The sequence below is a fragment of the Triticum aestivum genome, chromosome 5B (genome assembly GCF_018294505.1).
Source record: "Triticum aestivum cultivar Chinese Spring chromosome 5B, IWGSC CS RefSeq v2.1, whole genome shotgun sequence".
Classification (NCBI taxonomy): Eukaryota; Viridiplantae; Streptophyta; class Magnoliopsida; order Poales; family Poaceae; genus Triticum; species Triticum aestivum.
In genome coordinates, this window is record NC_057807.1 from 611,683,009 (window position 1) to 611,704,842 (window position 21,834).

Sequence of the window (21,834 nt, forward strand, 5' to 3'; positions counted from 1 at the left end):
CGGGAGCGCTCCCCCCACAATTCCTGGCCCCCGGTCGCGCGCCCCATCCTCCCTCCCCTCCCCTCCCCTCCCCTCCGCACGCCCCCCGAGGCGCCGCCGCCGGCGCATCCGCATCCGCATCCGCCGACCCCCCGTCCGTCCGTCGCCGGCGTCCCCGATGTAAGCCTCCCGTCGCCCCCTCCCCCATTTCGCACGGTTTTCCGGTTTTTTCAATCGCCGCCGGCGGCGCGCGGCGTTCCTCGCGATCGGGCCGCGCGGCGGGCTCCCGGCAGCGATCCGATGGGGTCGCTCGTGCCCGATGCGTGCTCCGGCGGCCGATTCGCGACAGGCTTTTTTTTTCCTTAGGCTCGGGGTTGGGTCGACGCGTACGGCGCGCGCTGTTTGTTGGATTTAGGAGCGATGCGTGGTCCGCGTGGGATTGGCGGCCCGCGGCTCGTCCGGGCGCGATTTGGGGCCCGATTGGCCGCAGCCCCGCGGCAAAGGCGGGATTTTTCTCCGCCGTGGGTGGAGATCCCCTTGTGGGGGCGGAGGCATCGGGCGACGGCGATGCCCGCCCGGCTCCCCTTTTGTGGCTGCGGTGGCATTCGATTCCGGCTAGAGGGCTGCGGTGCTAGGACGGCAGGCCGTCTCTTTAGGACTGCCTCAAGGCCCCCCGGCGTTGATTCCTCCCCAGATTTTTTTCTGTCTGTGTGTCTCGTCTGGGCTGCTCATGTTTGGTTTGGTTTGCATAGACATGGTGAAGGAGCAAGTTGTGAGCTGAGATTTTCATGTGTGTGTCTGTCACCGTTTCCTTTTTACCGGTATTCATTGTTTGTGTTTTGTTTCTTGTGCATGGGGAGATTGCCAGGAGCGCCGAGGGGTGTAACGGCACGCCGGGTTGCATGGACGGATAATGCCAGAGCTGCGAAGTGGTGTTCGGAGAGCTCGTCTGAGGTCCAGCAGGCTTGAAGACGTCCAGGCTGCAGATCAGGTAGCCACTCCTGTGTTGCCAGCTCCCCGGGGGAGGGGTGGGAGGCGTGGTGGTGGTGCTGCGGCTGGCAGAGGCAACAAGAAAGCAGCTGCCGCAGGAAGGGGAAGGCCAGCTCCAAAGGCTAGAGGAAAGAGGGTCGAGGCTATTGATCTGACTGACCAGCCTTTCGAGGACGTCCCTGAAGCTATCGTTGGAGAGGCAGTTGCAGTCACCGCCCAGCAGGACCTTGCTTTGAACAAGGTAGCTGACAGGGCCGCCAACTTCAAAATGGAAGGTGCAAGTGGTGACAGACTTGCTGCGGCGGAAGATGAAGCCACGACGACGCCAGTGCCTGAGAGGGTATGGCCTCCTGCTTTCCTGTGCACTTGTTTACGTTGACTATCCTATTTCTATACTGGTTGTGCAATTATTTCTTTCCATTCCTTTATGTTTGCCATGTTATTTGCTCATGCTGTTAACTTCGTTTGGTAATATTTGTACCATCATGTGGAAATGCATTGTTCTTTTGTTGTATCATTTATACCTATCTATCTCTCCTTTCGCAACAAGTGTGTCCTTCTAGAAAATTTCTCATGATGTAATAAGTAATAATCGATTGTTGTTCATCTAAAGAATGAACACGAAAAGCTAAGCATGTGCATCAGAGATCGTGTTTATACTTCCATGAGAGTAGTCAAGACTGAGTGGTTTTATTATGGTAGTTTTGTTTTGTAGCAGAAAGCAAACATCTAATAAGATATTGAAATATAGACCACATGGACTTAAAAAGAAGAAACTAATTTCACATCCCTCTGTTCAAACAACATAAATACAGAAGTATTGTTGTTTTGGCTGCAAACCCAATCAATTTTCGTACTCTCTCTCTCTCTCTCTCTCTCTCTCTCTCTCTGGCAAAAAACACTGCATGTTTGTCTTCCGCTGGGCATTGCTAATTATAGCAGAGTAACACACATTTCCTGAGTTCCCTAATTTGACGACTTCGCTGTGAATAGTACATATATATAGGATTGGTTTCCTTTTCACATAAAGCTTCAAGATAAAAATATGTTTCTCATTTTCTGTAGTGCTGTTTTATTTGCTCTCGTGGTGATAGTATTACTGATCCACCAATACAGTTTTGCATAGTAGAGTTCTGTTTACATGATATAAGCTCCTAAAAATCTGAATGTTATATCTAATTATTGCAGGTTCAAGTTGGTGGCTCTCCAGAATATATAACTGATAGGAAGTTGGGCAAAGGTGGATTTGGCCAGGTCTATGTTGGCAGAAGAATAACTGGTGGGGCATCTCGTACGGGTCCAGATGCATATGAGGTTTCTTTTCTCACCTGCCTCAGTTGGACACTAGAGTCTGCTTCATGATCTAGTTGAATCTTATATGGATTAATATGCTGTAGGTTGCACTCAAACTCGAACATCGGAGAAGCAAAGGATGTAGTTATGGCCCCCCGTTTGAGTGGCAGGTTTATCAGTAAGAACTATACACAATCAGCCCTTTTTACATTTATGTTATTTTCTGTGGAGCATGGCATGCTAAACTTTCTGTGACAGGTCTCTCAATGGTTGTTATGGCATACCATCAGTCCACTACAAGGGTCGCCAGGGAGACTACTACATTCTCGTGAGTTCAACTATAGTTATGCACTACATACTGCCTCTTAATACGATCTTTCATAGTCAATTCAGCCTGCATTTCAAAATTTCAGGTAATGGATATGCTTGGTCCTAGCCTCTGGGATGTTTGGAATTCAATGGGACAGGCGTGAGTATTTTACCAATCTTTTCACCTTGTCGGCATGTTTTTATTACACCTTGCTGAAAGCACCAATATCCCAAACAGGATGTCTTCTCATATGGTTGCTTGCATTGCCGTTGAGTCCATATCAATCCTTGAGAAGCTTCATTCCAAAGGGTAATTTTCTAAAGCCATGTGTCTCTGTCAATGGTCCTGGAGTCCATGGACATCATTCTCCTATTCTTTGTTGGCATTAACACTTCCTCTGCTTCCTATTATTGTCAGCTTTGTCCATGGAGATGTAAAGCCAGAAAACTTTTTGCTTGGTCAACCTGGATCACCTGATGAGAAGAAGCTTTTCCTAATTGATCTTGGTTTAGGTATGTTCTTGTTTAAGACAGTTTCATCTTTATATGTAGATATCCAGTTTCATATTTTCAGTGAACTGTGGCCTTCAGTCATAAGAATCGCTACATAATAGGATGTTGATGGTTTGACACTTTTTATGCGCCACTAGAACCTTTTTCACGTGGTTCTGTTAATATCTAAATTATGCAGCATCCAAGTGGAAAAAAGCATCATCCAGTCAGCATGTTGAATACGACCAGAGGCCAGACATCTTTAGGTTGGTTCTATACTATATTCTTTATGTGCAAAACTAAAAATTATTCACCTATTAACTGACCTATTTCCTTTTATGATTTCCAGGGGAACAATTAGATATGCTAGTGTCCATGCTCATTTAGGCCGTACAGGCAGTAGAAGGGATGATTTGGAGTCACTAGCGTACACCCTTATTTTTTTAATAAGAGGAAGATTACCTTGGCAAGGCTTTCAGGTAGCCTTAGATGCGCTCATAAGAGTTTGACTAATAATTTACTGTTTGCTCTTGAACCCATTTTAATGTTAACTGCTTATTAATGCAGGGAGACAACAAGAGCTTTCTTGTTTGTAAGAAGAAGATGGCTACCTCTGCGGATGTTCTGAGTTGCTTCTGTCCACCTCCATTCAAACATTTTCTTGAGATGGTCACTAATATGAAATTCGATGAAGAGCCAAATTATGCAAAACTTATTTCTCTCTTTGATAGTCTGATTGAAGTGCCTGCTTCAAGACCCATCAGAATTGATGGTGCTCTAAAGGTTTGTTCTGCTGTACCCAGTCTGTACCTATGCCCCGTCGTTTAATTTTTTTTTGTATTAAAATTGATCATGCATCTGTTTTATGTATTGTAGGTTGGGCAGAAACGTGGAAGAATGGTTGTAAATCTTGAAGAAGAGGAACAGCCTAAGAAGAAAGTTCGGTTGGGGAGCCCAGCAACTCAATGGATTTCGGTTTATAATGCTAGGCGGCCCATGAAGCAGCGGTAATTGTCTTAAAATATGAATTTAGTGCAGAGTTCTTCATTCTTATGTCTGCTTGCCCAGACATTATTTCTTCTATGAATTCTCATTTCCTTGCCCTTGAAAAATTGGCCTGTTCTAGTGATTCAGGTGCCATTTAAACTGACATAAGTTGTCTCTTGCACACATTATTGGCCAAACTTAGCCTAGTACACCCTCCCCTCTCTCTTCCTGACACATAGTCAGCAGTCAACTGTGTTGTGGTGATTCATGTTGAACATGCGATTGTTGTTAGGGTGAACTCACACTTTGAAGTGTCATTTACCTTGTAAAAGCTGCGATTCGAATATTGATTTTTGTAACTGAACCATTCATGGTAGCTCTAGTGATGGAAGGGGCTTGGATCGTGTTTATTATGATTTAAGCTTGTGAAGCTCCTGTTTGGTTACTCTCGCTTTCTTGAGCCTGAGATATTTATCGGTCAATTATTTATCATCCTTCGTAAATTGATGTATTGGTTATTTGTTCTTTTTACAGATACCACTACAATGTAGCTGATTCAAGGTTGCACCAGCATATAGAAAAAGGCAATGAAGATGGCTTGTACATTAGTTGCGTAGCTTCTTCAGCAAATTTTTGGGCTCTCATAATGGACGCTGGGACCGGGTTTGGTTCTCAAGTGTATGAGCTTTCACAAATTTTCCTGCACAAGGTGCGCCACGGTCTCTGTCCTTGCTAGTTGGAATTTTGATAATCCAGAATCTTGATGCTATATTGTTTATGACTTTTTATATAGGATTGGATTATGGAGCAATGGGAAAAGAACTTCTATATAACAGCAATAGCTGGAGCAACCAATGGAAGCTCATTGGTTGTGATGTCCAAAGGTTTGTAAATTACCTGTTCTTTCTTGACAACTGCTCATTTGTTGAAACTGCTCCCTTTGGTGAAGATCGCAAGTTTGACAGAGAACTGCTATACGTATAACACGAACTAGTATGCTTTTACTGATGTATCACATAAATGTTTGAGCACATAACTTGTGATCAGAGTGAGGAAAATTACTATATTAGATCATCTGTACCAAATTTATACCTGATTTTGTCGTATGTGCATTCATTCCCTTCTAAAAATGAGCGGTTATCTGGAAACTAACATTTAGCAGAACTTCCAAGCCACCAAGGTTATGATAGAGGTCATCAGAATTGGTGTGTGGAGGTTGCCACAGCATTGTTGGTACAGGATACATCAGTCTGTCCTTTGTCACTGTTCTGATAAACTAGCGCTGAGCAAACATTGTTACTAGTTTTCTGTTTTTAATATTTACATACGAAGTTAAACAAATTATCAGCATCTGTCTACTGTCTAGATCCTTGATGTTTTGTATAGCCTGCTGTGCCCTTTTCCGTGATTTATACATGTAATCTGATCTTCAATATCATTACAGGAACTCCGTACACACAGCAGTCATACAAAGTCAGTGAATCTTTTCCTTATAAGTGGATTAATAAAAAGTGGAAAGAAGGTTTTCATGTAACATCCATGGGTACTGCTGGGAACCGTTGGGGAGTTGTCATGTCAAGGAATGCGGGCTACTCTGACCAGGTCAAAACACATGCTGCACTTCTTTGTGATAAATTATTTGAAAATATAATTTTCATGAATTTGGTGGTCCCTCACGTATATAATTTCTCATGTGTTTAAACATACATTTGACGGCTGCATATGTTATAAAAAAAGAGGAAAAACAATACTTCACATATGTCTGCTTTTCAGTTCTGTAGATCTCTGCAAGCTAAACTCTTTTGAAAATTTAGATGGTTCACATCTGAAACCAGCAATTTGAGCATTGCATGTAAAATATCTACTTGTGAAAGCATATGCTGCTCTTCAAGGTTGGCTTCAGTTAACCTTGGAGAACTGGGTTCTGTACTGTTTTGATGAGTAATTATGTAGAGTTGTGCCAAGTCTGAATTTTCTTACATATAGGTCATAAGGTGTGGTCAGTGTGTTGTTGCCACATGACCGAGCAGTGATGAAACTGAATCTGTGTTGCAACCTGCAGGTTGTAGAGTTGGATTTTCTGTATCCAAGTGAAGGACTCCATCGGCGATGGGAGAGTGGTTACAGAATAACTTCATCGGCAGGCACACCTGACCAAGCTGCTTTTATCTTGAGCATACCAAAGAGGAAGCCACTGGACGAGACCCAGGAAACCCTTCGAACTTCTGCCTTCCCCAGTAACCACGTGAAGGTACCACATGCATTTTTGTCCCCCAACTACAAGGGCGTATGAAATCACATGTCACATGTGTTGATTATTAGTGCCTTTACTGAACCCAACCTTGGTAACCGAAACTTTTCAGGAAAAATGGGCGAAGAACCTGTACATCGCCTCGATCTGCTACGGGCGAACCGCGTGTTGACGGCGTACTTGAGCTCGATGGCGCGAAATCACCCGAGTTTTACCACTGGAGCCAGAAGAGAGTTCGAGACAGAACAAACTCCGCGTCAACCTTATTATCTAGGTTTCGAGCGCAATTGGCTGGGTGCTGGCACTGGCCCGGCCTCTTTTGGTTGGCGGCACGCTATTCTAATTGTAAAGAATCTCGCGAAGATCCTCGATGTTGTTGTATCAGTCCTCATCGGATGGACATGAACCTGTTGATAAGCGAAGGTCATATTATTGGCAGATTTGCTGTTTGCTCATTTTCGCAGCTCTCCTGTTGCAATATCCTATGCGAGGAAGCTGCAGTGGTTGCCGTCAGTCCATGATGCAACTTTTGCTAACTGACTCCAAAAGGTTTGGCACACCTGGATCATGATTGAGTTGCTGTCAATCCATGATGCAACCCTTTGGTAACCGACTCCAAAAGGTGTTGGTACGCGGCACACCTGGACGTACCAGTGCCATGCCCATGCGCCTGAAATGGGACTAGTTGGGTGGTCTGTTACAGATCCTAAGTTGGGTACGCCGCGCTTTTCTTTAGCCATTTTGATTTGTACGTCTTTTCAACTAGTAGAACGGAGATGCTACCGATATAGCACAGCTCCAGAATCAGAATCACGGCCAAAATAACCAATCTGACCCTTTTTGAGATTTTAGCTTCAGAACCATAATCACGGCTAAAATAACCTATCTGACGACCGTCTTTGAGAAGTTTTAGCATAAAATGTCCATGTCCGAACCTTTTTTTTTTCAACTCCATAGTTTTTCAACTCCATTTCGTACTAAACGTCACACAAACGGGTAATTTTGTCATTTTGGCCCAGAATCGCATCATGCACGGCCCAACAGTTGGCGTGAGGCTCAGGCAAGGCTGTTGTTGCCGGCGCCCTGGATGCAGTGGCGGAGGAGACTGTACACGACAGTGTCCATGATCCGATTCACAGATGGAAGCACGAACTCCCAAGGTAGATGGTATCAGCCGTAACGGAGAGAAAGGCGGCCTCAGCTGATACGCAAACCGCGCGACGTATTTTTCATTCTAAAGGCGCTGCTGTTGAACACCCGTTCGTGTTGTCCTCGTGGTGTTGATGCGGATATAGTCGTTGCTAATTGCACTGGAGTTATTTTTTTCTCGCTTAGACATAACTTTGATCTTCTATAACTTTGCTATTTGTAGCGTGTTTGTGTGTTTGCGCGCACGTGCACGTGCATTGGTGTTAATTATGTGCTCGTAATTATATAGAGATATACTGGCCATGGAAAACCCGGCCTAAAATAGCCTGACCCAACACCCAACCCGGTCCGGTTTTGCCCATGGGACAGGCCTGGGCCTAGATTAAATGCCAGGTCGGGCCGGGATTGGGTTTGACATATCCGCGTTTTAGGAAAGAGGCCCGGCCCGAGGCCAAGGCTCGATGAGCTTTTCCACTGATGGTCCGGGCTTGAGCCTGAAATCTAGGCCCAAACGTTGGGTCAGGCTAGGCCTACGTTTTCAGCTGTGGGCTTTTTAGGTCCAACCTGAAGCCCGGCCCGACCCAAGTTATGGCCAAGTATATGCAGAGGCCAGATGTATGTGTTTGTAGCCTAATACTTTATGTATGTAAGTTATAATAAAATCCACCCTCATTGAAGAAACAAATCAGAATCTATGTTGGGTTCGCTGTGCCTTGCTTGGACATCTTTTTTTTTTGCGAAAATAATCCAGATTTATTATCAAAGTTCAGCAGAAGTACAAAGCACCTCAAATAAAAAAAATTACATCGAGATTTTGAGTCCACCACCGCCGTCAGAATGAGCCGCCTACGCGTCGATGTCGCTGCTCCCATACCGGAGCCAGCTTGACCTTGTCAATGACATCCGGGAAGTGTTCGTGCACGTGCCCCTAAGGACCAGCGCCCTAGAGCCACCGCTGTCGTTGTTGGAACCCTGAATAGATTTGAAACACCTGACACAAATCTCACTATATGACAAGAAACCCTAACCTCATTGTCCCAAGGAGACGGCAGGAATCTACGTCGGAGCTACATCGACTATGTCCAAATAGACGAACTTGAGGTGGATCAAAACTCGGAAGACAAACTCGAAGAAGAAGCGTTGCAATCCGCACGAGCGCCGCACCTGCAAGGACAAAAAAAACCCTAACCGAAACCCTAAACTAAACGGAACGGAGACACCGAGATTCCCCTCTCTGCCACCGGCCGCCGGAGCGGCAAATAGAGGGAAGGCGAATCTGCAGGCTCACAGACGAAGCCTGAAGGGGAGAGTTTATTCTAGCCATCAAGGGACAGGGAAGGGAGAGAAAAACCCTAGATGTGTTCTCAACTTTCAGTTTAGTATCTTGCTTGGACACTTAGACCTGTTGGTTGCACGGTTGTAACGTACTACACCGACTAGTCAGATTTTGTCTTGAATATAACTCACAAATATTATGATTTTTCCGCAAAAAGAGAAAGAAAAAGAAAATGTTTACGAATACTATGTAGATTATTTAAGGTACATATGCTTCATGGGGTTTGATACACAGTGGTATAATTACCGGTATATAATGCATATGTACTTCTCTAGAACTAGAATCGCCGCAGAAGGCATGAGACTCTGTCAAGCGCAAATACATTTTTACCGGTAACGGTACACACTACATCTGTCATTATCCGCGTTCTTTGAGGTTCGTGCTATAAGGGCAAATGTGGTTGTATATGTATGATTAGCTAGAGGACATATGCATGATATAAATCTTTCTCTCTTTTCTGACACGAGCACGCACTCTCTCTTTCTCAAAATACATCACTTTTTTTTTTGTAATTTAGATGATTTATATCTTCTTAAACCAAAATTCCGTTTCTGAATTTTTTTATATTTGAACTCCTAGCGCCAAGACCTTTAGAACAAGATCAATCTTGGATTACATTTCAAACACATTTAATTTTAGCGTCCCGTGCACCAGCATCAGCTCCCCGCGTTGTCCACCAGGTGGAGGTTGTGTGCGTTTTGGAAGAAGTAGAATGACCCGCTCCGGTCAGCGACCATCTGTAGCCTGGAGGCGTGGGGGTTGCTGATCTGAGCCCATGCTCAGCACCATGACACCCCTGTGAGTGGCACAATAGAAGCGGCCCGAAGGGCAGAGTCGAATTCATGTACTTGCCGTCGACAACGGTCCAACTCTCGTCACCGGGCTTGGCGACGGCGAGCACCATGGATCGCAGAAGCTGACCGCCATCGACACCATGGAGGTGTTTGCCACAAGGCCAACGCCATACACCTTAAGTCCCGTCTGGAAGGCGAGAGCACCTGGATCGACGCAGCTCTGGTGTCATGAGCGTGGTCACCGGCGGAAGGTCGGTGAGCGGGTTGAGCAGGCGAGCGGTCAGGGTGGGCCCGTAGAGCAGCAGTAGCAGGCCCTCGGGGCTGACCGCAAGTAGCGTGTGCCAGACTAGCTTCGGAACGTCCGCTCGGACGCACTCGCCGGTATACACGTTGAGAAAGCGATGGCGACGGCCCCCTGCAGTGGCAAGTGCCTTGTGGCGGGGGAGGAAGCGGCTGTCCATACCGCCGGCGCGCGGGTCTGGCGTGCACAGTGTCAGGCCCGGTAACTGTTGGAGATCACCTGATGAAGCACACTGACATTGAGTTTTGCCTGGATGCGTGTCAGCCATCGATCTGTGATCCAACGAAGCTTAGATGAACTTACCGCTTCACTGCCGAGCTACGTTTTCAACCGTAGATCTCCATCTGGACGCTCAGATCGTTGCCAACTTACTTTTAAAAATCTACTGCTGTGTTTTACCTGTGAACCTGTCGCTTTCTACTTTTAGCTCTGAATCCTCTTTATAAACCCCTTCTCCGGCTTGTGGAGAGGGCATTGAGATTAATCTGGGATTGGCCCTTGTAGCCGCCGTGTTCCGGCTGGCAAGAACCCTAGCTACTCTGTTCTAGATCTGGCGAATCGATCTCAAAATTTCCACCTAAATTGCTTGTATTTCTCTGTTCGAGTCGAATTCAGTGACAACCACCAGTAGGGCCTGTCAAGTGGTATACAGAGCGTAGGTTATAGTCCTTGGAGGCGAGATCTGAGTCCCAGATCCAATCGGGGCTCCGATCGAGTGCGGCGGCGGTGTTCGGTGGCGATTGGCGGCGGAGATCATCGGCAGCAGAAGGTTGAGCAGTGGTTTCTGAAGAAAACTTCTTCAATATAAAATCCCACCCAACCCTCCCCTCTGTGCTGTTCTTCGGAGATGCAGTTCTACACCGAGCTGATGGAGAAATTCGACATGGTGTGCTTGGTTGCTGGGCGGCCGGCGTAATCCCTCCCACTCCCTCCCAGTTCGCCTCGGTCCGGATCTTCTGGAATGACCAACAAAACACCTGAAGACATGGCACGAGAGACGCAAGACACTGATTGCTTGGAGCTTGAATCGTTGCAGCTTGACATAAAAACACTCAGGCAGGAACGCGAAGATGACAGAAAGGAGTTCTACCATTTCACAGACTCTGTCAACAAGAACTTCGCTAGCATACAGAAGAATTTCAAGAAAATTCAGATCTCCTTGCTAAAGCTAACAACAGAGCAGTCAGTTGACGAAGAATAAGAGGAGGAAGAAAGACCAGATCCGCTGTCAGGGCAAGGAAGCACGGCAGTGCCTCCAGGAAGGCCAAAGCAACTACCAAACAACCACCTTGCCACTGAGAAACCTGAACCTGTAACTGGGGGATCTGCTGTTCTTGTTGACAAAGCAACATGCAGAGAGCTAAACTTGGATGGCACGCCAAAGGGCCCTTACAGACACCCTAATCATACAACAAACAAGCAAGACTTTCACACCCCTCAGCAACAACAAGTTCAAGGCACAAAACATATCATGAGAGTGGACGAACTACCTGAAGCAGAGGTCAGAAGAGAAAGGAACAAAACTTATACACCCGAAGTTAGAAGAAACCTCCTTTGTGTTAAACCTGCTAAGTTAAACATTGCTGAATTCGATGGAGTGGATGCAGACTCTTGGATACAGAATATTGAACAATATTTTTCAGCTGCAAGAACCCCAATCGAGCAAAGATCTGAGATAGCAGTTTCATATTTAAAAGGAGAAGCTATCCAATGGTGGAGTGGTACAGGGTTTATTGTTCACCATACTCCATGGCACAAGTTCTGCTCTGCGATCACCCAAAGATTTGCAGTAACATCTGTGTGTGAGAATGTGAAGGCTTTTCACAAGTTAACACAACAAACTTCAGTTACTCAGTATATTACAGAGTTTGAACAACACATGAACTTGATGAGAAGGGACAATCCTGCAGTACCTAATGACTATTATATGCATAGTTTCATTGCTGGGTTAAACCCTTACATCCAAAGTCACCTGGAATGTTTGGAACCTACTGACATGAACAAAGCTATGTGGTTAGCTAGAAGAATTGAAAAGTCCTGTCCCCCTGCCATCACTCAAAAGCCTTATGTGCCCAACTACAGAAAAGGACTACAGGCAAAATATTTAAACCTGTACTTCCTACCAGCACATCTCCTGCTGTTGTTATACAAAAAGCTAGAGAAAAAGGCATTTGTTATAAATGCAGAGAACCATGGTTCCCAGGGCACAAGCAAGTGTGTAAGATGTCACCAAAAGCACAAGTTCAGGCACTGCAAGAACAAGGAGGAAACCCTGACATTATCTACATAGTAGATGCAGAGGAGCTACATTCAGATGGGGAGGAAGAATCTCCTGATAACCAAGAACTAAAAATTTCCATTCATGCAGCTACAGGAGTACCTGAAGATAAAAAGAAGAAAACTTTTACACTCCAGGTCCAAATTGGAAAAACAGTGGGGCTAGCCTTGGTGGACAGTGGAAGCACTACCACTTTCATCTCCCCTGCTCTTGCCTTACAATCTGGTTGCCCTGCCACACCAGTAAAACAAGTCCAAGTGATAGTAGCTAATGGGGGCAAATTATACAGTGATTTTTCTCTACACAAAATCAAGTACAACATCCAAGGAGTAGAATTGGTAGCTGATTTCAGGCTGTTGAAACTCACTGGATATGATATCATATTGGGAGCTGACTGGATGTATCAACGCAACCCTGTCACTTTTGATCTACCTAACATGAGGTTGGGGATCAGACAGCCCAATGGGCAACAAACCACCTTCCTGGATGAGAGTTTACCCACTAGTCCTTGCACTCCTATACTGCAAGACATGGAAAACATACTTGATGACATGCTCACTGGAGCTTTGATGTGGATGCAACCAGTGCAGTTAGAAACTACACAGGACACTGTCCAAAAACCTGGAATAGCTACCTTATTGGAGAACTTCAAAGATGTTTTTGCAGAGCCCACTGGGCTACCTCCACAAAGAGAATGTGATCATGCAATCAACCTTGAACCTGGAGCTCCAGTGATTAATCAGAGAGGATACATGTTACCACATCATCAAAAAAATTCCTTGGAAGAAATCATTAAAGACCTCCTCCAAAAAGGAATTATCAGATTAAGTCACAGTCCATATTCCTCCCCTGCTATTTTGGTTAAGAAAAAGGACATGACTTGGAGGTTATGCATTGATTACAGGAAACTAAATGCACACACAATCAAAAACAAATATTCCATACCCATGATAGAATACCTCTTGGATGAACTGAATGGAGCAAAACTCTTCACCAAACTTGATCTGAAAAGTGGATACCATCAAATAAGAATGAAAGAAGGGGACATAGAGAAAACTGCTTCTGGCACACACATTGGTCTATTTGAATTCTTGGTCATGCCTTTTGGAGTGACAAATGGGCCTCCCTCCTTTACAGAACTCATGCACACTGTATTGGGGCCATTACCGAGACATTGTGTGCTAGTTTTCTTTGATGATATCCTCATCTTTAGCAAGACCTACAAAGAACACTTGGAACATGTAGCCTTGGTATTGGAAGCACTCAGGAAACACCAGCTCTATGCTAAGCTCTCTAAGTGCACATTTGCACAAAACAAAGTGGAGTATTTGGGTTATGTGGTGACAGACAAGGGAGTTTCCATAGATCCTGCAAAAATAGAAGCCATAGTAAACTGGCCCACACCTCAGAATGTGACACACCTGAGGAGTTTCTTGGGACTAGCATGGTACTACAGGAGGTTTATTCAGAATTATGGACTGATTTGCAAGCCACTATTTGATGCTTTGAAAAAAGATGGATTCCAATGGACTGAGAGACAAATGACTGCTTTCCAACAACTAAAGACCAGGATGAATTCTGCACGAGTCCTAGCCTTGCCTGATTTCTCCCTCCCCTTTGTCCTAGAAGCTGATGCTTCTGGATATGGAATTGGAGCAGTGTTAATGCAGAAGGGACAACCCATTGCATATATGAGCAAATCTCTAGGCCCTAAAGCTGCTGCTTGGTCCACATATGACAAAGAAACACTGGCCATCATTGAAGCACTTAAGAAGTGGAAACATTACTTTGCTTCATCATCTCTCATCATCAGAACTAACCAGCAGAGTTTAAAGTACATACAAGAGCAAAATATAACTGAAGGGGTGCAGCACAAACTCCTCATTAAACTCATGGGGTATAAATTCACAGTGGAGTACAAGAAAGGCAAGGAAAATAGAGTAGCTGATGCTCTCTCCAGAGTTAAATATGCTCTGAATGCCCTGGGCTCCAGCTCTGCAATTCCCTCTTGGATTTCTGAAGTGGTGAACAGTTACAAAGGAGACACTAAATGTTCTGATCTCATTGCTAAGCTAGCACTAGATCCAACTGGCCAACCTCCTTATACTCTCACCAGTGGAGTCCTCAGATACAAGGGAAAAATCATGATTGGCAACAACAGTGAACTGAAAAACTCCTTGCTCACTACCTTTCACAAGTCTGAATTAGGAGGACACTCTGGAGAAAGAGCAACTTATCATAGATTGAAAATCCTTTTCACTTGGCCTGGCATGAGGAAGGCAGTGCAAACCTTTGTCCAGCAGTGCCCTGTCTGTCAATTGAACAAGGCCCAACATGTGCATCCACCTGGCCTGTTGCAACCTCTTCCAGTTCCAGATTTTGCTTGGACCCACATTAGCATGGACTTTGTGGAAGGGCTGCCCAAATATGAACATAAGGACATGATACTGGTTGTAGTTGATCGTTTCACTAAGTATGCTCACTTTGTGGCCATGAGACACCCCATCACTGTCAAGACAGTTGCCCAAGCTTTCACTGGCAACATATTCAGATTACATGGACTGCCTACAGTGATAGTAACTGACAGAGATAGAATATTCACTAGTCACCTCTAGCAACACTTGTTCAACAAAATGGGAGTTAAATTACACATGAGTACTTCCTACCTGAAAGGATCGATATGGTTGACTAGAGGGGGGGGGGTGAATAGGCAACTAAAATTTTTTAGACTTTTCTTTAACAAATTAAAACTTGCAATGAAATAGGTTGTCTAGATGTGCAACTACGTGGACAACCTATATGATGCAAAGACAATAAGCACACAAGCAAGCAATGGATATAACTCAAGTAAGCTTGCAAAAGTAAAGGGACAAGATAACCAGGAGTGGAGCCGGTGGAGACGAGGATGTGTTACCGAAGTTCCTTCCTTTTAAAGGGAAGTGTGTCTCCGTTAGAGCGGTGTGGAGGCACAATGCTCCCCAAGAAGCCACTAGGGCCACCGTAATCTCCTCACGCCCTCACACAATGCGAGATGCCGTGATTCCACTATTGGAGCCCTTGAAGGCGGCAACCGGACCTTTACAAACAAGATTGGGGCAATCTCCACAACACTTGGAGGCTCCCAACAACACCACGAAGCTTCACCACAATGGAGTATGGCTTCGAGGTGACCTCAACCGTCTAGGGTGCTCAACACCCAAGAGTAACAAGATCCGCTAGGGATAAGTGGGGGGAATCAAATTTCTCTTGGTGGAAGTGTAGATCTGGGCCTTCTCAACCAATCCCGAGCAAATCAACAAGTTTGATTGGCTAGGGAGAGAGATCGGGCGAAAATGGAGCTTGGAGCAACAATGGAGCTTTGGGGGAAAGAGGTAGGTCAACTTTGGGGAAGAAGACCCCTTTATATAGTGGGAAGATCAATCCAACCATTATCCCACTTACCAGCCCCGCACAGAGCGGTACTACCGCTGGGGAAGGGCGGTACTACCGCTCCGGGCGGTACTACCGCTCGACCCAGCGGTACTACCGCGCTGCCTGGGGCCCTGACCCCAGGGCGGTACTACCGCCAGGGAAGAGCGGTACTACCGCTCCTCAGACCCAGCGGTGCTACCGCGCTGCCTAGGGCCCTGTCACCAGGGCGGTACTACCGCTAGGGAAGGGCGGTACTACCGCCCCTACTACCTCCCTTAGTTCCGCAAAACCCGACACGAAAAATTCGCTCGAGAATCGAAGCGGAAGTAGCCCAGATGCACAGCGGTACTACGACCGAAACATCCAAGCGGTACTACCGCTCTGAGAGCGGTACTACCGCTGTGGAGTCTCGGCGGTACTACTGCTGTGGACGCGGTACTACCGCTAGGGCAAAGCAGAGCATAGTAAGGGGAAAACAGCAGCTCCAGAGATGCGGAAGGAAAGACGACGGGTGTGATAATGATGTGTACGTGTGATTCCACCCAAGTCTTACCAAAACGGATCCCGTCTTGATAGTACGGTGACTCCTACGAAACTAGTCCACCAACAACGAAACGAAGGAGCTACACCATCTTGAATTACAACACCGAGGGGAGGAAATCGTCTCGTGCCAATGGATGAATCTCTGAAAGAACTAACGCACACGATTAGACCGCACAAGCATTCTCATCAATCACCAAAACATATTGGGAATAAATATGCCCTTACAATCTCCCCCTTTTTGGTGGATTGATGACAATACGGGATTTGCACAATATGAAAGAAATAGGATAAGCGCAAAAGTACAACTGTCCTAAAATGTAGAAGGGCTCCCCCTGGATGTGTGCTACCTAGAAAAGTGCTTTGGACTGCACGGCACAGATGCCAGGATTAATGCTCCCCCTACATTTTAGAGACCAACTACCTAAGCAAGATATGAGAGCAACATATATATAACAAGATAAGCATGGAACTCATAAGCTAGATAGACATAGATAAAGATACGAAGAGATAAGGTAGCATATGTCTCACACCATATGACTCGAGCTTAGGTCTTACTGACAGAACCAGAACTTAGGTCTCAGAGACACAAACCAAATAAAACAACAAGCGAAAACAACAAGCGAAAGCACAACCACAAACGACGGAAGACACAAAACGCAAATCCCTAAACTCTCTCCCCCTTTGGCATTGAGACACCAAAAAGGAGAGGGAGTGATGCTACGGCTCCAGGTGAAGGTAAACGATGGACACCCATCAGATCTCAGAGGGATCATCTGCGGTGCCATCGTCTGCTGGGAAGTGATCAGCATCAGAATCAGTCCAGGGGCAGTGCTGCTGAATCCACTCCTCCTCTTCGGTAAGCTGATCCTCAGAGCCACTAATCACAGTAGCACCTAACTGACGCATGAGCTCCTTGTGGCGGCCCCGGGCCTTCTTGTCAGCCACATGAGTCATGTACTGACCATGAGACTCCATGCAGAACAACTTCTTCACCTTGATCTTGAGCTTCTTGGCCCAAGAGGGCTCTGCCTCAGAAGGCACGTAGTCATCATCTTCATCCTCAGCCTCAGCCCCAAAATCCTCCTCAGTCTCCATGGCAGTAGCAGATGAGGGAACTCCAGTCTTAGGGGCCTGAGTGCCCCAGTTATCCTTCTTCCTCAGACGCTTGACATCGTGAGAAACCAAGTCTCCAATCTCCAGCACTACCTTGGGATAGACACGATCCCAGGCCTTCTCAATGAGCAGCATAATGAACGGACCATAAATCGTGCACTTGCGCTCGGAGATAGCAGAAACCAGCTCAGACCACATAACATGAGAGATATCCAAGGACTCTCCGGTGCTCTGCCCCTTCTCCCGCTAACAGAAGAGAAGCATGTCCACGAGATAAGAGTGAACCTGGTCCAGATTCCCGATGCGAGGGAAAAGCGTTTCTCTGAAGATACGGTGAAGAATGTCCAGATAGGCAGGCAGCTCATAGGTCTCCTTCTTCGTCTCATGGTTGATCTTCAGAGTGCAGTAGGGCCACAGAGCTTGCTTGTGAGTGGCATTGGCTCGACGGTGGGGGCGAAAGCCGACAGCAAAGTCAAGTCCAAGATCTTCCACCCCAATCAACTGCATGAAAGCTTTCCACTTGACTGACAGTAACTTGCCATTTGTCATCCAAGTTAGAGTTCTGTCCTCATCGGTCCCAAGGTGAACCGTGGCATAGAATTGGGCCACAATATCAGCATCATAGTCCTTGTTGAATTGCATGATCCCGAGAATGTTCAGCTGAGTGCACATCTGAAGAGCTTCACCAAAGTAGTCAGGATCATTCTCCATATGCTCGGTGTCGATGGAGTGCATGTTGACATAGAGATACTTCTTGGCTTTGAGGACATCAAAATAGATGGCAAACTGGAACCTGTTCCAGAACGGACGGTTGACCAAAGTGGGATCTTGGTCGACCTCATACGGGTTGCGGCGGCGCCTTGCCCAGAACTCCTTGGGCGGCATTTCTGGCACGGTTTTGGTTTGCTTTGGCTTGACCCCAGGCTTCTTCTGCAGTTGGGGAGGAGGTGGGGCACTAGAAGATCCTCCGGCAGGCTCAGTGGGCTCAGTGGTGCGGTAGCGCTTGGACGAAGCACGACCGGGATTGACACGATGAGCCTGATGCTCAGGAACCTCATCACCTAGAACCACACACACAAACACGCAAACAACCAGAAAAAACGAACGTAAGCCACAAACACGAACAAAGAGATCACTGAGAGGTTGGGGGAGGATGGAACTGGGTAGAGAGCGGTAGTACCGTGACCCTTGAGCGGTAGTACCGCTCCAAGCGGTAGTACCGCTCTGGAGAGAGCGGTAGTACCGCTCTCAGCGGTAGTACCGCTCTGGGAGAGCGATAGTACCGCTCGAGGCGGGGAAACAGCAGTTTCCAACTACCGTGGTCAGATCCGGTACTACCGTCCTACCAAATTCAAAAATACTCCAACCAAACACTAATCCAAACAGTCTAGAAGCATTCTCCATCCTACTCAAGCCTAGATCTGGACAAAAATCTAGAGATGCAACTGCTATTGCCCCAAGAACGCTAGATTGGAAATCTAGACAAAAGGAAATAGGGAACGGGGGCAATACCGGCATCCATGGCAAGATGACAAGGTGGGGATCGATTCCACCGAAGGGAATGGAGAGGAGCGCCCCGGAGAGGGAGATCCGCCGGAGCCCTCCCGCGACGCCGGTTGCTGAAGACAGAGACGAACAGGGCGAAGGGGTGAGCGAATGGGTATGGGGGAGAAGAAAACTCCCCCTGCCCCCGACATAACCCCCAGCCCGCGCCTCACAGCGGTAGTACCGCTCTGGGGGTGGTAGTACCGCTGGGAGCGGTAGTACCGCTCTGCAGGGCGGTAGTGCCGCTTCAGCAACCACACTACTTCTAGACCAATGGCTAACGCTCAAAAGAAATGGAAAGCAAACCCAAAGGAACGAGGGGACCGACACGACAACACACACACACACAACAGACCAGAAACAACTCAAACACAAACAACCACACGAAACAGAGCAAGCTCTGGACTCTCTCAGGAGAGGGTGGTGGCCGGAGCCACCTATGTTTGAGTCAGTTGGTATGGCACCGCGAAGAATTATCCTTGGGCCCATGACCAAAACTCGTCTTTGAAGCACAAGTACCATAAAAAATGGCTATTGTGAAAGAGTTGATCGTTCTATGCATAATGGGGGGAGGGAAGGTTCATTGAGAAAACAACACTCCCCCCTATGTCCATGCCTGCATCTAAGCAAGATACCAAGTTGAGTGGGGAGGGGTGTGCAAGGATTCAAGTCACATTGCTCGAATCAATGATATTTAGCTCATGCCTTAACTCGCGAAATCTTGCTTCATCCAAGGGCTTCGTGAAAATATCTGCAAGGTTATCATGAGTGTTGACATACTTGAGCTCGATCTCTCCTCGCCTAATGTGATCCCGGATGAAGTGATACCGAATCTCAATGTGCTTCGTCTTGAAGTGTTGCACCGGGTTGAGAGAAATCTTGATGGCACTTTCGTTGTCACACCAAAGAGGCACTTTCTCACAAATGACACCGTATTCCTTTAAAGTTTGCCTCGTCCATAAGAGTTGTGCACAACAACTACCGGCCGCCACATATTCTGCTTCTGTGGACGAGAGAGACACACAACTTTGCTTTTTGGAAGACCAACTCACCAAAGAGCACCCAAGAAACTGGCACCCTCCGGAAGTGGACTTCCTATCCACTTTGTCTCCCGCCCAATCGGAATCCGTGAACCCTTCAAGCTTGAAATTTGCTCCTCTTGGGTACCATAAGCCAAAGTTTGGGGTATGAGCCAAATATCGAAAGATTCTCTTGACCGCCACAAAGTGACTTTCCTTTGGTGCGGCTTGAAACTGTGCACGCATCCCCACACTCAACATGATATCCGGTCTAGATGCACAAAGGTAAAGCAAGGAGCCAATCATGGAGCGATATACCTTTTGATCCACCGCTTTACCATTGGGATCGATGTCAAGTTGGCACTTGGTAGGCATTGGTGTAGAAGCCGGCTTGACATCACTTAGCTTGAATATTTTAAGCATGTCTTGAGTGTATTTGGCTTGGTTGATAAAGGTTCCTTCTCTTCGTTGTTTGATGTCAAAACCAAGGAAGAACTTCAACTCTCCCATCGAAGACATCTTGAACTTGGAGGTCATGAGAGCGGCAAATTCCTCATTGAAAGCTTTGTTAGGAGAACCAAAGATAATATCATCAACATATAGTTGGCATACAAACAACTCCCCTTTGACCTTCTTAGTAAAAAGAGTGGGATTGATTTGTCCTACTTCAAATCCACGATCTTGTAGCAACTCGGTAAGGTGGTCATACCACGCACGTGGGGCTTGTTTAAGGCCATAGAGTGCCTTATCGAGTTGATACACGTGATCCGGGAAGTAGGGGTCCTCGAACCCGGGGGGTTGCTTGACATAAACCAACTCATTAATGGGACCATTAAGAAAAGCACTTTTCACATCCATTTGTTGCAACTTAAAGTTGTGATGGGAAGCATAAGCAATCAACAAACGAATGGATTCAAGACGAGCAACAGGAGCAAAGATTTCACCGTAGTCGATACCCTCGACTTGGGAGTAGCCTTGTGCTACCAATCTTGCCTTGTTGCGAATGATGTTCCCATGAGCATCTTGCTTGTTCTTGAAGATCCACTTTGTTCCAATGACGTTGTGGTTCCCCGAAGGTCTTGGCACCAATCTCCACACCTTGTTGTATTAGAAGTTGTTGAGTTCTTCATGCATGGCATTTAGCCAATCCGAGTCTTCGAGCGCCTCATAGACCTTATGGGGTTCAACACAAGAGACAAACGCATGATGTTCATAATAGTTTGCTAACTGTCTACGAGTGCTTACCCCCTTTCTTAGGCTTCCAACCACATTCTCCATGAGATGACCTTTGGTGGTGAGTTTGGAAGCAATCTTCACGGCACGACGCTCCAATTCCTCCTCGGATGTCGAAGGAGGAGGGTTTACTTGATCATCTTGAGCGTCGTCATGAGCTTGTTCTTGATCATGAGCTTGCTCATGATCTTGAACTTGCTCGAAGGGAAGAACTTGACCTTGTGCATCATGTGGAGGTTCATCACCATCTTGTGATTGATCTTGCCTGTGGTCTTGTTCCTTAGGTTGAGGGCCTTCACTTTGTTCTTCGGAAGCGTGTGGGTCTTGGGGAGGTGATGGCTCCACTTGAGTGGAGCATTGTCCTTCTCCTTCGGCCACAAGGGGTTCCTCAATGGGTAGGATATGACCAATACCCATTCTTATTATGGCTTGGGGAGGAATTTCATCACCTACATCACAAGTACCACTTTGCTCCACTTGGGAGCCGTTATTTTCATCAAACTCTACGTTACACGTCTCCTCAATGAGTCCGTTGGACTTGTTGAGTACACGGTAAGCATGAGAGTTTGTAGCATAACCAACAAATATGCCCTCATGGGCTCTAGCTTCGAATTTAGACAAACGAACACCTTTCTTGAGAATGAAACACTTACACCCGAACACCCAGAAGTATTTGAGATTGGGCTTGTTCCCGGTGAGTATCTCATACGGAGTCTTGTTCAAGCCTTTGCGGAGATAGAGCCGATTGGATGCATGACAAGCTATGTTGATGGCTTCGGGCCAGAAGTTGTATGGAGACTTGAACTCTGCC

At 46.5% G+C, this 21,834-nt stretch overlaps 1 protein-coding gene across 2 annotated transcripts; it reads left to right on the forward strand.

The window, feature by feature from the left end:
- The first annotated feature begins 18 nt into the window (after positions 1-18).
- On the forward strand, positions 19-6,756 carry LOC123113630 (casein kinase 1-like protein HD16). 2 transcript variants are annotated; one of them, XM_044534931.1, is made up of 17 exons: positions 19-159; positions 848-1,309; positions 2,158-2,283; positions 2,367-2,440; positions 2,521-2,590; positions 2,676-2,731; positions 2,810-2,881; positions 2,990-3,084; positions 3,263-3,329; positions 3,413-3,542; positions 3,631-3,846; positions 3,940-4,070; positions 4,585-4,759; positions 4,844-4,934; positions 5,495-5,652; positions 6,113-6,301; positions 6,414-6,756. In XM_044534931.1, exons 2-17 carry the CDS (start codon positions 893-895, stop codon positions 6,471-6,473), a joined length of 2,127 nt encoding a protein of 708 aa, XP_044390866.1. In that variant the 5' UTR covers positions 19-159; positions 848-892; the 3' UTR covers positions 6,474-6,756. The 2 variants fall into 2 exon arrangements, with proteins under 2 accessions (XP_044390866.1, XP_044390867.1); XM_044534932.1 differs by having other exon boundaries at positions 31-159; positions 840-1,309.
- The last annotated feature ends 15,078 nt before the right edge of the window (positions 6,757-21,834 follow it).

Excerpts from the sequence above, each read along its gene's own strand:
- LOC123113630 (XM_044534931.1), top strand. The coding sequence starts at position 893 with ATGCCAGAGCTGCGAAGTGGTGTTCGGAGAGCTCGTCTGAGGTCCAGC. Across the intron at positions 2,284-2,366 it reads CGGGTCCAGATGCATATGAG|GTTGCACTCAAACTCGAACA; the intron begins GTTTCTTTTCTC and ends AATATGCTGTAG. Across the intron at positions 2,882-2,989 it reads GAGAAGCTTCATTCCAAAGG|CTTTGTCCATGGAGATGTAA; the intron begins GTAATTTTCTAA and ends TATTATTGTCAG.